General features: G+C 42.6%; 1 protein-coding gene across 8 annotated transcripts in view; it reads left to right on the plus strand.

The window, feature by feature from the left end:
* Positions 1-15,339, plus strand: part of SETD5 (SET domain containing 5) — a 67,190-nt gene that overhangs the window by 39,897 nt on the left and 11,954 nt on the right. For 6 of the 8 annotated variants that reach the window (XR_012831220.1, XM_009478243.2, XM_075714651.1 and 3 more), the window contains 11 exons: positions 627-775; positions 1,101-1,218; positions 1,645-1,754; positions 2,040-2,286; positions 2,491-2,571; positions 4,993-5,256; positions 6,123-6,443; positions 7,813-8,055; positions 11,662-11,791; positions 13,049-13,302; positions 15,209-15,265. Coding sequence is in view for 7 of the 8 variants with exons in the window: in XM_009478243.2 (XP_009476518.2) it covers positions 627-775; positions 1,101-1,218; positions 1,645-1,754; positions 2,040-2,286; positions 2,491-2,571; positions 4,993-5,256; positions 6,123-6,443; positions 7,813-8,055; positions 11,662-11,791; positions 13,049-13,302; positions 15,209-15,265 (1,974 nt within the window). In the remaining variant the exon portion in view is untranslated. Of the gene's footprint in view, positions 1-626; positions 776-1,100; positions 1,219-1,644; positions 1,755-2,036; positions 2,287-2,490; positions 2,572-4,992; positions 5,257-6,122; positions 6,444-7,812; positions 8,056-11,661; positions 11,792-13,048; positions 13,303-15,208; positions 15,266-15,339 lie in introns of all 8 variants that reach the window. The other 2 variants (XM_075714647.1, XM_075714650.1) reach the window with 1 other exon arrangement.

Here is a 15,339-nt window from a genome sequence, read left to right on the forward strand (position 1 = left end):
AAGACACATTGTTGTGAAAATCCGTTGTAATAGAGCTGTAGACTTTAACATAAAGAAGATACAGCAGACTGTCACTACTTAGTTAAAAATGTATTTCTTCATGTTAAAAAAAACCCCATAGCACTAGCTGAGCAGGCAGATGAAGAGAAGTTTCTGGATGGAGGTAGAAATTGCCAGCTTAAGTCTTTGGCCTGTTAGCTAGAACTTACCATCCTCTGCAGAAGGGAAAGCTTGTGTTTTTTCCTCTGAATGTGTGACAACCCACAATTTAGGGAAGATTTGAGTTATTCTGGCTGTGAAAGTGGCCATAATTGCAGAGCAGTTCCCTGTTAGCAGCAACTGACAGGTTTGGTTATGCCTCCTAGCTGCAAGACTGAAACACTTGGGCTGATAGATTTGTGAGACTTAATGTTGAAGGAAAGGAATAAATACTCTTTGCTTTTATTAAATATTATCAAGGGTATTGGTCATTACTAAACTGTTACAGAATAAACAATATATTCACCTGGCAGAGTTTCTGTGTGTTGCTACTACAGTAATTTTTCTTTTCATGTAAGTAAAATATTCTTCATGAGTTAGAGGCTTTTGGTTTAAATTCTCGTATTTTGCTCTGGTTTTTGTTACAGCTGCAGCTGGGAAGGGTGACTCGGGTTCAGAAGCACCGGAAGATCCTGAGGGCCGCAAGAGACTTGGCACTAGATACCCTTATAATTGAGTATCGAGGGAAGGTTATGTTACGACAGCAATTCGAGGTCAATGGGCATTTCTTCAAAAAGTAAGAGTACTATGAAGTGATTAGTATGAGAGCATCATGGCACGGAGAGACTAGTGTCTCTATGAGATAACGCACACTTACAGGGCCGTTGTCAGCTGTGCCATCCATAGAAATGTGAAATCAAATATACAACCTCAGCTTGATGCTCTGCTTATGGACCAAAACCCTCTGAAGTAGATCTGTTAAACTGTGGTGACGGAAGTGCATAATTCTCCAGAGCAATAGCACTGATGGAAGCACTGCTTCCAGTGAAGTGAGGGATACCTGTTGTAAGTGCCATGGGAATTGTGTGTTTTGGGATTGAGACGTTCTGTTACTTCTCCAGGCCATATCCCTTTGTGCTGTTCTACTCCAAGTTCAATGGCGTTGAAATGTGTGTTGATGCCCGCACCTTTGGTAATGATGCCAGGTTCATCAGGCGTTCCTGCACTCCAAATGCAGAGGTAAATTCTCTCTTCACCATCACTGTAATTGCAAATGTGTGTTTTACACAGGCTTAGTGCATTCCCTTTTCATGAATATTCAAACTTAAAATGGGGTAAATTCTCTGCACCTCTTGCTTGTTTGATGGTTTATACTTGGAAGATGAGAAAGTTTGGGAACATGAGGTTTTTCTTTGGAAGAAAAAGGTTTCTTTTATGGCTTTCCTTTAGCTGCAGAATGATAGTTAGGGTAAGCAGGTGGTAGTAAGTGGAAGTGGAAGAGCACAGGATGAGACAAGAGCAGTGAAGCAGGCTTTTTGCTATAGAGAATTTAGGATAATTATTCATGGAATAGATAAGAGCTACTTTGCAGAAGGAAGCTTCCCTCTTGCAAATAAGAAGTGCAACTTGTGGAGATGTTAGTTTCTCTCTACTTTGTTTAACAAGGTTCGTCATGTGATTGCTGATGGGATGATCCACCTGTGTATCTATGCTGTTGCCACCATTGCCAAGGACACAGAGGTTACCATCGCCTTTGACTATGAGTACAACATCTGGTGAGTCCTTCACCTCGCCCAGGAGCTCTCCACTGCCCTCCTGGACTGGACATCTTCCTCCAGCCCTTTCCTCGCATTCTACATATTGCTCCGTTTTCTACTGAATTGCATTTTCCGGCTATTCTGTCCAGTTCTGCTGGCATATTCTACAATAGAGGCCATAAGGTAGCCTGCTGTCCTTGCTTTGGCACGTGGTGAGATGTTTAGTAGGACATGCATTGAATGTCTCTGTACAAGGGTTGAGAAATGAAGAGTGACACGAATTATGTTTGTGTTTTGGAGCAGCAACTATAAAGTGGACTGTGCGTGTCACAAGGGGAACCGGAATTGCCCTGTGCAGAAACGTAGCCCAAATGCTGCAGAACACCTACCTCCACCTGTTTTAGGCACACTGATTGGGGCAGAAACACGCCGGCGAAAAGCCCGTCGAAAGGAACTAGAAATGGAACAGCAGGGCATTGCATCAGATGAGAACAGCAGTCAACAAACGGAGGAAGTTCCTGAGGGACCTGCAGCAGTCAGTGACAATGAGGTAAACCCCTTGACACTTTGTTATATATATTTTTATCATTCAGTGGTGTAGCATCTGATCCAATACAGCACTGAGATCTTCAGAACAGAAACTGCAGGAGGCCTTTTTTAAACCTTTAGCACCTTAGATTACCATAGGAATCTTGATAACTTTAAAACAGTACCGGATTTTGTTTGACATACTAGGTCTGGGTTTCTCTTTCAGGTGGCAGAGAAGGAGGAGAAACAAGAAGCAGAGAAAGAGGAGCCTGTAGATGAACAGGGAGCCTTGGTCCACAGCCGACGGGCAAGTACCTTTCTCAGTCTGGGTATCGTCCCCCTTAGGACTTGCTTCATGCAGTGACCGATAGGTCCAGCTAGTTATTTCACTTGTTTTAACACAAAGTCCGACTGTCAGTGGTCTTCAGTAATTTGGGTTAAAAAAACCCAAACAAACAAACAGAAAAAACCCCAAACCAAATCCAAGTTGACTCCACATCATGGGATATATGTTAGGGTACCACAGATTAGAAGGTATGTGACAGATTTGTTTCCTGATTGAAAGGTTTAACTGTTACTTTCAGGGCTATTCTATAGTCTAAAACATACCATTAAGACGACAATTGGCACCAGATTCAGAAAAGGTAATTAAGCCCTTTTTATGCTCCTGCTGCCCTTCCTTATTGCCGGTACAAGAATTTATGGAGCCATATAGAATCATAGAATAGTTTCAGTTGGAAGGGACCTTTAAAGGTCTAGTCCACCCCCCCCTGCAATGGGCAAGGACATCTTCAACTAGATCATATGATGAACCAGAATCTAATTCTTGTTAAAACTTGTCCCGTTTTGCTGGGTTAGGTTTGTTGACATGTATCTGTTCCCTGTCTGTGTTCATAAACATGTTGCTGTGTGGGACAAGGGTAGGATCAAGTGGCAAAAGTTATTGAGGCATAGACCACCAACAGCACTATTGGCACAAGTCAACAAAATTTGCTGTGCTCTTTATTAGGAAACCCCTTTGTACTCCCAAATTGTTGATGTCTTAATCAGTCTTCTTGATCAAAATATTTCTTAGTGCTCTTGGATCTTTGATAGCACAGTCCTTTCTCAGCCTTCTTCTGTACTGAGTAGAGCTGGCTTTTTTCTTGTGTTTCTTATGGCACCTGGGATTGCTCCCTGGATTAGAATGTTTTATGCATGTGAGTGGAGCTGTTCTGGCTCTACTTAATTGATTAACTTAAAAAACCCAACCAAACAAAACCCAAAACCAACAAAAAACCCACTAAAAAAAAAAAAAAACAAACCACAAACCAAATGACCAACCAAAAACCCAAGGAAGAAAAAAAGAAAAAGTGCTCCCATCCTTCTACCAGCCAACAAATGTATTGGAGCTAGGAGTTCCCTGGTTTTCATTTGTTCACCAAATACCTTAATCGCCCATCTTTCTCTAATTGGAGATACGGATCTTCCATGTGTAAATCTCCTGAGAATGCTTTAAATGTTAAGATAGTGCAGCAAATTGCAGAGCCAAGGGCCATCCAGCAGGGAGATCCTTGGATTATCTCATGGATTTTTTTAGAACAGGCAAGATGAAGCAGTCAGTTTCTATTGAAATTTGAATAATAGCAGTCATCCATCAGACTGGCCTTAAGCTTGGAGGGAAGATTTCATCTTAATGCAGAGAAGCTGATCTCTTCCTGGGACAGTATAGTTCAAGAAGACTGTTAGTTTCCCATAAGCCTGTAAGTCCTGTTCCTGTACGTTGCACCACTTAATCTCCTTTAATGAGATTCAGTTTTCTATACTTGGCACCAGGTTAGTACCTGTATCTATAGTTTTCCCAGGCTCTAATTTTTTTGTGTGTATTGAATATTGTTGAACAGAAAACTGTAAAGGCCAGGCTACTATGATTGAGTACGGCTGTGTGTTTCAAGATACTTTCTCTTCCATGACATGTCTCAGAAGGCACTTGACCCCACTTCTTATAATTCACTTGATTCAGCCTGTTTTTTTACTAGTCACGGCAGTATTCTTGTACTGGGCCTTTTACGTGCATAATTAGCAATTATTTCTGACACAGCTAGGTGATAAGATTTCCTGTCCTTTCTGTTTACCTAATAAATACCTTTGTTTTGCCTCTCTATTCTCTCATGTTCTGTTTTTTTTATCCACTATGTAAGCTGCTTAGACAAGAGCTTTTATTTTTGAGCTGGGTGATCTCCTGACATCAGGGAAGGAATGAATCTGGATCATTTTAGTCAGTTTGTGTAGTGTGTTATACTTGCTGCAAATTACTGATTCACTTAATTCTGTTGCCTCTGGCTTCTGTTTGCTTCTAATATTTTGTATCTCTATTTGTTTCCAAGTTGTCTCTTTACTCTATTTATTCTTTCTTACAGTTTTTAGTTCTTCAGAATTATGCATTTCCTTGTGGCTATTTTATAAATATAACTCAGTAGTGTCTAAGTGGTCCTATTTAAGAACAAAGTCTAGTTCTTCTAGTTACTCTATGAACACATGATTATGTTGTTGTTATTCTGGGAAATTTGCCATGTTGAAAAATGCAAATATCTGAAAAGAACTGCTTCTCTCTGTCCCCTTTCTGGCTCTTGTCATTGCTATTTGGCAGTTGTTCTCCTTCCTGTGCTGCATCCCATATTTGTTCTTGCCTCCTCCTCTTCATGTGCATAATTTGCAGTGCTGACTTAAATTTACTCTTGTGTTCTAGTCCCGGGAAGACAGGAAGGTAGAAGCCATCATGCACATGTTTGAAAACTTGGAAAAGAGAAAGAGGAGACGAGAGCAACCATCAGACCGTAACAGCACTGATGCTGAAATCAACATCAATTCTGAAGCTCCTGAGCTGGAGGAAGTAAAAACAGAGACTCCTGAAACTGAAGATGGAAGTTCAGCACCGAGTGCTGCTGCTCCAAATGTGTCTAACAATAACAACAGTACTGGGGTGAACACACGACGGTCTTCACAAGTAGTGGTAAGATGAAGATAGGACTGTTTAATAGCTTGTACCAAGCTCAGATGCAGCATATCCAATCATAAGATCATTCAGGATGGGAGGAGCTTCATGGGGTCTCTAATCTGTTCTGCGTCAGGCAGGGTCAGCTCTGAGGTCCAACCAGGTTGGCCAGGGTTTTACCCAGTCTTGTCTTGAATACCTCCAAGGATGGAGACTGCACAGCCCCTCTGGGGAACCTCTTCCAATTCATGACTGTTCTCATGGTGAAAAAATTTTGCCTTGTGTCCTGTCTGAACCTCTCATTTCAGTGTATGTACATTGATGCACCACTGCATCTTCTTGGTGGCTTCGGGATGTAGGAAGATTGCTGTTCGGTCCCCCTGAGTCTTCTCCTCTCTGGGCTGAACAAGCCTAGCTCCTTCACTGAGTGGGCCCCTTCTGTACTGGTGTGAGCTTAAGTTGGATGCATAACTGCAGTGATTGAGGAATTCTTTTGCTTTTTCTTTGGGTTTTTGGCCTGGTCTACTTTGGATGCATGTGTTCCCATTATATGGCAGGGCCCAGATACTTGCCTGGAATCATACATGTCAGCTCAGATCGGGAGTAAGAGCAGTTACCTTGAGACAAGTAGCAAGTTTCATACTGCTGCTTTCTTCCTTAAGACCAACGTCCTGATTGACCCCTTTCAGAACACAGCAGACAACGATAACGTGCCAGTGTTTTAGAAGGGTCCCCAAAACCATCTTATGAGCCAATACAAACAGGATCCAACCAGACTTTATGAGTCAGGTAGTGTCAATAAATAAATATCAATCCTTGATCCTGTATGCAGACAAAAGGAACACTCTTAGAGGTGCTCGGGCTAACGACAGTTTCTATTGTAGGATGCTGTCCCTGAAAAAACTGTTACTAAGCCAGCTCCAGCAAAACCCTCCAGGCCCCGACCAAAAAGTCGCTTTTCTCGATACCGGACCAGTTCAGCACAAAGACTGAGAAGGCAGAAACAAGCCAGCTCCCAGCAAGCTGAACTCGCCCAGGCTGTCCCAGAGGAAGGAAGCACTGCCAGCTTGGTAACCGCGACAGATGTCAGCAATGTAGAAGGTCCAGGAGAAGGCAGACAGTTGACGGGATCTGACCCAACTGCTATCCTGGCTGCAGGATCTCAGTCTAATCGAGCTGCAGTAAAGTACCCCAAAACTAAAAAGGTAAATATGATCGAGTGCTCAAACTGGAGAGGGGGAAAAGAGGTTTTGTGTGGTCTTTGGGGAAAAGTTGTCTCAGGGGAAACAGTTCTTCAAAACAGTTGGAATTATGTGACTTTATATTTACTGTATTATTTGTTCTGTAGTGGCCAAGAGCCCTCATCGTGGTTCAGAATCTGGCTGCTCAGCCCTGTACACAGAAAGATCAGAAAAAGAAATTAGCTGATCTTTACAGCAAGTCTGCATAGACCTTAGATGCTGACAGGGTGGTACAGGTGCAACAGGAAGGGTCTCGCTTTTGGGTATGGCAGAGAGTCTGGAAAGAGGCAAATTTTACGGCTTTGTGTATGCAGGGAAGAAACTGCTTCCAGCTTGAGGGGCCCTGGGAGAGAAGGGTTGGAGGGGCTTGGCAGCATAAGGAGTTGGGTGATGGAGGCTGAGCCCTGGATGAAGGAAGCAAAAAGCAGATGTTTCAATACTGGTGTGGAGGCTTGGGAGGTGGCTGGCAAAGGCCATGAGGACAACAAGCTGCTTGTGTTGTTCCTGCAGGAGAACAAGGTACTAATAGAAAGATGGGGAGAGCTGATATGTTTGGATCTATGCACAATAAGCTAGCAAAAGCTTTTGGCAGCAGCATGCAAAAGTGGTTGTTACAACTCTGATGGGGTAGCTGGCATTTAAAAACTAGATGTTGATAGTTTGGAAAAGAGCACTAGCTTTTGGGCCCAAAATAAAGGATGTTTGTTAGAAAAGGTTGGATGCATATAATCTCAAGAAGTTTTCCGTGTATTCCCAGTGTCTTAGGGGCAAGGAGAAAAAGACTGTCAACCAAGAAAGTTACCTTAAGTCAAGCAGCATAGAGGTGTAATGAGACTTGCTTAAAAAAACCCAACAAAACCACCTTGAAATAACCAGGGTGTTGCATCTTGTGAAGGGTAGTAAAACAAAGGTTCTCTTGTGTATACCAGCCAGAGAATGAAGAGAGAAAAGTGGAGCCATTATGTAGTAAACATCGGTTGGAATTTAAAAATAAATTTAGAATGGCATAGATTTGGTGTGGGAATCAGTGGCAGTATCTTTTTGGGATGGGGTGGGATGAACAAGGTGATCAAGTTTTGGGAGAGCCTTCTAATAAGATTAATGGAGCATAAAATTGAGCTACTTCTGGAAAACTGGATTACCTGTTACTGTGCCTGCAACAGATGAGAATTGGGTTTGACACAGGAAGTCCTGGCTGTGTTTCTTCCTCTGGAGGAGGAGGGAGGTTTTAGCATTCAGGCTGACCTGAGCATTGCTTCCCCATATGCCTTTGTGCCATATTGCCTTTCTTCACTTATGCTAGTTGCATTGACATGTGTGTTTTCTCCTTCAGTATCTTGTTACCGAATGGCTGAATGACAAGGCAGAAAAGCCAGAGTGCCCTATTGAATGCCCTCTGCGCATTACTACAGACCCAACAGTTTTGGCAACTACCCTAAATATGTTGCCAGGCCTCATCCACTCCCCGTTAATTTGTACCACACCTAAACACTACATTCGTTTTGGTTCACCTTTCAACCCTGAGAGACGTCGAAGGCCCTTTCTGTTGGATGGAATTTACAGCTCCTGTAAAAAGGTATGTTTGCTCATGTCTTACCTTCAGAGGCTATATGCTTATCAGGCTTTTACTGGCACCCTTGTAAAGTTGTTGTGTCCTCCCTGAGCCTATTTCCATGTATTCCTGCTGCGGTGGCCTTGCCTGGTGTGTTGATGCAGACTCCAGGCTGTCTGCTGACCCTCTCCTAGCCGGGGTTCAGTCTTCATCCTTGCCTTTTACTGTGGTAGAACAACTATTCTGTGACTCTCCTCTTAGAACTGAAAGTACTTGTGTCTGTGGTGGCTGTTTATTATCCAGCATATGCGATTCAAGGAGTTTTAATTGTTGCACTTAGAATGTTTTATGTTACTACTTTCACAGTCAGAGGATGGTTGGCATTGTGGGGATAGGACAGAGTTGCAAAAGACCTTAGGAATACAGTGCCTCCGTTAAGATCCATTGTCTTTGGAGAGCCTTTGTTGTTTAGCAAAGCTTTGAGTTTGCCTGTTCACAAGAGCAAGCCCACAACTCTCTGGGATCATAGACTATCTGTCTACAACAGATACTTGTGGCCAAGCAGGAAGCCTGAACTGAGCCCAGCTGAGGACTTCATTCCTCCGGAGATGGCATGTGGCCAGTAAATGCTAGCATTTACCATCTGCGGGGTAACAGTAGTTCAGGTTAGTTTGCTCAGTCAGATTCCTGTCAGAATCCATCTTGCCTGTCACCTGTCAGCTTTGCTCAGAGGCTCTTCCAGTTCCTGTGTGATTACCTGAGAATGATTTTATGGAAATCCTTTCTGATCCTCCAGTCTTGGTAGCTTTCAAAGCCAGGTACCACGTCCTGGTTTCTTTGCCTTCCTTTGAGGGAGTTTTTCCAGAGAGAAGCTTTGGACTTTACCATTTCCACCTTCAGTCAATTTGTTGTCATGCCCTAACAGGCACCTACAAAACGAAGCTAAGGTCTCTCTTGGGTATTTGCTTTATAGGTAAAGCTCTTGATGGTTTGTACATACTCGTATGAACAAAATCATGTTTGTTTCCATGTGACTGGGCAATCTCCCCATGCATTTTTAAGCTGAGAACTGCAAGGTTCAAGCTGCTTTTTTGAACCTTAACAGTGTCTCTGAGCCTCAGGGAAGAGAGAAGCATCCAGAGCAAAACTGGCAGAATTATTCGGAGTTCTCTGCTTGGTGCATTTGCTGTACAACTAGCCAGCAAGCTCACAATTCAGTGAAAACTGTTGTAATGGAACAAATCTTCCAATCTCTTGCTACATTTGGCTGTTTTCTAGTCATATGATAATTCTCACTGCTGGAGAGGGAATGGACTAGTCTCACTATGGATGACTTCCAGTTAATCCACATCTTCCCTGAAGCTGAGTGTCTAAAACTGGATGTTGTGTTGCAGCTGGGACATTTTCAAAGTGGAAAGTTGCTCTGTTGTCTTGTAGCCTATACCCATTTTGTGCATCTCAGTATGATGACTTAGTTTTCTTTGACAGGTTGATTTAGACTCGTGTTCAGTTCGTGATTTACTGTGTTTGTTAGAACAACCCATCTAGGCTGTAATTTTAGAAGTGATTGTTTCTGGCTTTATATGGTGCTTTGTTCTAGCCTGTGCTGAGCTGTGTCCTGTTTTTCCCCATCCATTTCCCAGTTTTGTAGGAAAATCTTGAACACTGTCTTCTAGCATGTTCTTATTTCTCCCAGGTTGGCATCATCTGAAAACTTAAGTACACTGCCTGTTCCATTATCTAAATAAGTAATAAAATACTGAAAGCTTCTGTGTCCAGAACAGATGTTGCAGAAAGTAATTTGTTAGATTTCTACTTTTTGAAAGTAAATCATCGATAACTGTTCTAGTAAGGGGTTTCATCCACTTTGTAGAAGTTCCCCAGCTTTTTCATGGAAAATACTTGGTAGCATTCAGTGTTTTTATCACTAACAGTCTGGAGATGTAGAAAAAGTCTGCTTCTCATGTTCAGGAATGTTTAGAAAACTCTCACAGGGAAGACCTCCTTTTCAGCCAGCTGAGGTCTAGAAATGGTCCAGAACTTGATGACATTGCTCTCTTAAGACCTGATCTTTCTGTCTTGTCTGCTTTTGACTGCTCAGTCAGGAAGGTTGATTTATAAAGGCTGTTGAAATAGATCACATATTTTCTTGGATTGTCAGCAGGCCTCTTCCTTAAACTACTGAGAACTGTGCCAAAAAACCTCAGCTGATGATCTCAGTTTGCATCCAAAGCATGCCAATGTCTGAACCTCGCAAGGAAACTGAACTGTATAACCTGCTCACATTAACCACACGTTGTACAGTGACTGGGCTGTCAGGTCAGATGCCTCATTTGAGGTAGCAGTGCTCCAGACTGGCTGGCACTTCTCACTTTTCCTGGTGGCCGCGGTGGAATCCATTGAGTTATATTTGAACAGAGAAGAAGCGTCTGCTGTACAGTAGTGAAGGCCATCCAAATAGATCCTGTCACCTGCTCTTCATCCTCGCATTGAAGTTTTCACTTTGCGGATTGTGGCCACTGAGTTTCTGATGCACTTTCATGATAGCTTTGAGGAATCATAAGACATATACGTGTATCTCTAATAGGATACATATTGCTGGCATGCAGATGAACTGTGGATTACTGAAAGGTAAACTTACGATTTTAAACCTCTTTGGGAGAAGAAAAGGCTGGTAAAGTGAGTCCCTTGGGTAAACTACACAAATGCAAATTACTATTTGGGTTTTTTCAGCAGTTTGCTGTCATTTTACTAAATCACCTGAGTGTTTTCCCTTATATTGTGGCAGTTATTTTTTATAGTAAAGTAAGCAAAGGTTTCCTGCCTGCCATCAGGAGTCAGTTTTTATCAAGATAACAGGGCTAGCACACCCACTGCAGCAGCTGATATGCTGAGACTTCAATTCATGTTCATATGCATGAGATGTGAAACATTCTTTATTGTCCATGTTCAGAAGACCACTGTGACTTTTATCTCTTATTAGTAGCTGAAGAAAAGGTTTGCCTTTATTATTCTCTTCTTGTTTTAGCCCCCTTGAAAACTGCTGCTTGCATTTTTTCAGGTTTTTTTGCTCTTTGTCTCTGGCAGCAAGCACAGTCCTGGAAGAATTGCTGTGTGATTAAACTCAGCCATTTCTCTGCTGGAATTGTTAGAGCAGAATCTATGTTAAGCTCTAATATGCCTCAGTGGAGCAGGGGGACAGTGTGTTTGTGCTCCTGGGCAGGAAACAGCTTTTTTGCGAAAGTCAGGGTTTTAAAATAGTTCATCATATTTCTCTCCCTTTTCTTTTAGTTAAGATTGGTTTTAATAGTTTTTAGCTGCCAGGGTTTTGCCTTTTATCTATTTATAATTTGCTCTTTACTTATCTTTGTGTTATTGCTGAAGACTGCTGATCCCCAGAATACATCTCATCAAGAGCACATAGTCAGCCCCATCACAGTAGGTGGTAGACTCAGTGCTAACAGCTGTGTTCTAACGGGTTCCTGTCTGAGCGCACGCGAAGGAGGTAATATCAGTGTTCTGAGCAGTCTGCCCTGCTGCACAGAAGTGTAGGAGTTTGAGTACATCCTGCAAGATTACATGTAAAGTACTGGAGGGGTTGCACGTTTATGTAGTCTCATTCTGTTTCAGCGCTGGATCAAACAAGCCCTGGAAGAGGGGATGACTCAGACTTCACCAGCTCCACAAGAGAACAGAACCCAATGTCTATACCAAAGTAACGAGAACAGCAGTTCTTCCAGCATCTGCAAAGATGACACAGGTAAGTGCTCAGCACCATCAGGGCAGCGTGGGCGCTTGAGTGAAACTGGGGAAGCTGCTGAATAACAAAGGCAGCTGCACAGGATGACATCTTAATGTGTACTGCTGCTTGATGGCACAGCTTTATGGCAGGTGAGAATGTTACTTTGCCATTCATTCACATTTCTGCAGACCCATTCTAGTTTGAGCATGTGTAAAGTTTCTCAGTATTTTCCTGTGAAAAGATAATCACTTTTATCTTGCATCATCAACCTCAGTGCCGTGTGATCATTTGTCCAACAGAGGGGGGAAAAAAAGAGTACAATATCATCTCTTTTCAGCAGGATGCTGGTAGATGGACAACTAAATATCTGCTGACTATAGGAAGATATAGCAAAGTCTCACAGGCACGTATGTAATAAGCAAATGATTAAGTAAGTCTCAAAGATGGAGAAGTTAAAATCTGTGAGTAAAGCAGCAGAGTGGTTAAATAGTGTGTCTGAATCTTTCTACAGAGAAAGAGAGTGAAGATCTGCCCAGTCAGGGGTCAGTTTTCCGAGGACGACAGACAGGAAGCTAGACAACACACAGATAATACAGAATTGACTATTGAAAAGTTAGATGAATAAGAAATGAACAGAGTGCCAGAACCAGTAGATGCACGTCCCCGAGCAAGACCTGAAGAAACAAACAACTGAACTGCAGAATTTACTGAATACTTTTTCTTTTCTTTTTTCTTTTTTCTTTTTTCTTTTTTCTTTTTTTTTTTTTTAAACTCAGCATCAAAAAAAGATATTATGAATAGGGGTAGGCCTGAAAGAAAGTCATTAATCCTGTGTGGGAGTGAAATGTGTTGGGGCTGTATTGATGTAGCCTGTAGGGAACTGTTAGGTTCAGGTAATGAAAACTGAGCTGTCTGTGGTTTGTTCGTAGCAGTGACAGTGACATGTCCTTCTGACCCCTCTCCTCTTTTCTTTTTATCCCTTCCTGGCTCCCTTTCCCCTAGCTCCCTCTTGTGCTTACTTTCTTCAAGTTGAAATATTTCCTTTCCTTGTTCATTGTATGTTCCTGCTTATGTATTGTTCTGTTATCAGTATCTAGACACGTCTCAAGGCTGGTGTAGAAGTACTTCAGTGGTACTTCATTTTTAGGAATCTTTTGTAGTCACATTGGAGGCTCATGGGCTCCATTTGGGCTGGGAGTAGGGGGAAGGAGACAGTGTGTGATTTGTACACGGTTAATGGTGCAGCCCTATCCTCAGCTCAGTTTGTTTTTTCAGACTTGCTGAGTCCCCTGAAGAAATGGAAGTCTCGCTACTTGATGGAGCAGAATGTTAAGAAGTTGCTGAGGCCGCTGTCTCCTGTCACCCCCCCACCTCCCATCCCTTCAGTTCCTGGCTCAGTGAGCCCACAGCTGGCTACACCCTGCTCATCGCTGCCAGGAGAGGAGGAGAGTCGCAATGGTTATGGCATGATGTTCTCACCAATTCCTTCTCTGGCTGCTAGTCGCTGCAATACTCCACTACAGTTTGAGGTAAATCTCACCAGGGACTGGGAATGCTAAAAAGAGAGGAACTGGAATATTTGCAGCAGAGGTAGCATTAGGGACACCTTCCTTTTTGAGTATGTGGCTATGTTCCTGAGCAGCATCATAGTGTCAGACTCAAGAGCATTGCTGCCTTTCTCCACTGCTCCACTTCTGGCCAAATCTCCTGCTCTATTAAATGTCAAACCTTGCTGCAGCTCAGCCTCCCCTCACTTCATAGCTATCAGTAGCGTTAGTCTAATTCTTTTCCCCATTTCTGCACATTAACACAGACATCTGAAGTGGGGAAGATGACTAAAGAACACTGAAAAGCCTGCAAAATTTGGGAGCTAGTGTGGCTTCCAATCCTTGCCTCTTCCAAAGAGTGTAATAGTGCTCCATTTCTCAAAGGCTGTCTGACATCCTCAGCTCCTCTTCCCCTAAACAGCTTTCAGTAACCCCAAGTATGGTAGAAATACTTTACATCAGCTTCCACTATATGCTTTGGCTTTCCTTTCCCTTGATTGGGTAGAAGGAAAATGTCTTATACCTTTGATTTCTTGATAGTTTCCTTTTGCAAAAATTTGCAGAAGTACTGAGCAGGCTGTGTAGGTGGTTTCCCTTGTTCTAAACTCTCCGGGAGAGTTCCCAGCATCCATCTAGCTAGGTAGGACCTTCCACTTTGTGTTGCTGCTCTGTGCCTGTGAATAGGGATCATGCTGTTTGCAGTTTTAGTTTTATTTTCTAGTATTGCATATGTTCATTTAAAAACTGAAACTCTTCAGGCTGGCTGCCTGCACTCTGCCAGTTATAAACCATTTAAAAAAAAGCACTGTGCAGTGGCAGACTGCTCCGTACTAGGGACTGTTTTGCAGGAATCCCTCATCTGTTTTGCAACAGGACAAACAGTCCTTTGTGGTATTTTTAGCTTAGTATGCTTTTGATTATTTTCTTTGAGAGCACTTTCTTGTAGGCTGTCTGAGAGGCAGATCTGTAGAGGTTAGCAGGGAAGATTGAGGTTAGCAGGAGAGAGATGAAAGACTGTTTCAGGCACAGAGCTTGACTGGAAACAATCCTTACCTTTGCTCTGGTTGAGATGGCAGATCAAGGCAGCGTTGCCATGGACCTCCACAGTCTAGTCACGGATTTTCTGTCCCACCTTAGTGTTAGTTATTTCTGTTGCCATGTGTAAAGACGCGGGGAGCCTGGATTTCACTGGGCATCTATACCTTACTTGCCCCTTTTACACATTTTTTTTCCTCTAGTGTAAAAGAATCTTAACAGCCTGGTAGACCATAGGCGGCTTTGTTCAAACTTTTGTATTTCCCTCAATGCAGCTTATTCATAACATCTCTATTTTAGTGTCATGTCTGTTTCATTTCATTATCATCAATTCTAACTTGAGCGAATACATCTCACTGTATAAAGCTTTATACCTCAGTCCTGTGGCACTGTAGGAAGAGAACAGAAAGATTTTTTGTTTTCTAGTATGAAAGTTCACTATAGTGTTTAAGGGATCGTAGCTGCCTTTTGTTTGGGCAAAATCAGACTTTCCATTTCTCCCATGTCCTCATACTAAACACCATAAATAGCTTTGTATTTCATGGTACAAACTTTGTATCTGACAGCATCAGAAATATAAAGAATGAGATGCTTTGCTTCTTAACATTTATGTGCTCTGTTTTGGGTAGTAAGTTACAGCATGAAGCATAGTAACCCAGTCCTGTCTCTGTGGTTCCAGGAACTTTAGAAACCACTTAACTGACAGAGTTGCTGTCCAGGCTGGGGCCAGTTCCTGGGATAGTCTTTATTTAGAATAACCATTGCTAACCTCTGTGCTTGTTTTTAGTTGATTTTTATTTTGCTTTTTGACTTTTTTAAGTAGATGAATAACAAATGCTTTTCCCTCCTCTAGAACGTATCCTCCCCTGAGAGTTCCCCTGCGCATAGGCCTGAGTCCATGTCACCCGAGGTAGTTATCACACCGTCTCAATTGCATTTGAGGCGGGGAGCGTGTGTGCTTGCATGTGTGTTTGAGGCCGTGGT

The sequence above is a fragment of the Pelecanus crispus genome, chromosome 7, assembly GCF_030463565.1.
Source record: "Pelecanus crispus isolate bPelCri1 chromosome 7, bPelCri1.pri, whole genome shotgun sequence".
NCBI classification, from domain to species: domain Eukaryota; kingdom Metazoa; phylum Chordata; class Aves; order Pelecaniformes; family Pelecanidae; genus Pelecanus; species Pelecanus crispus.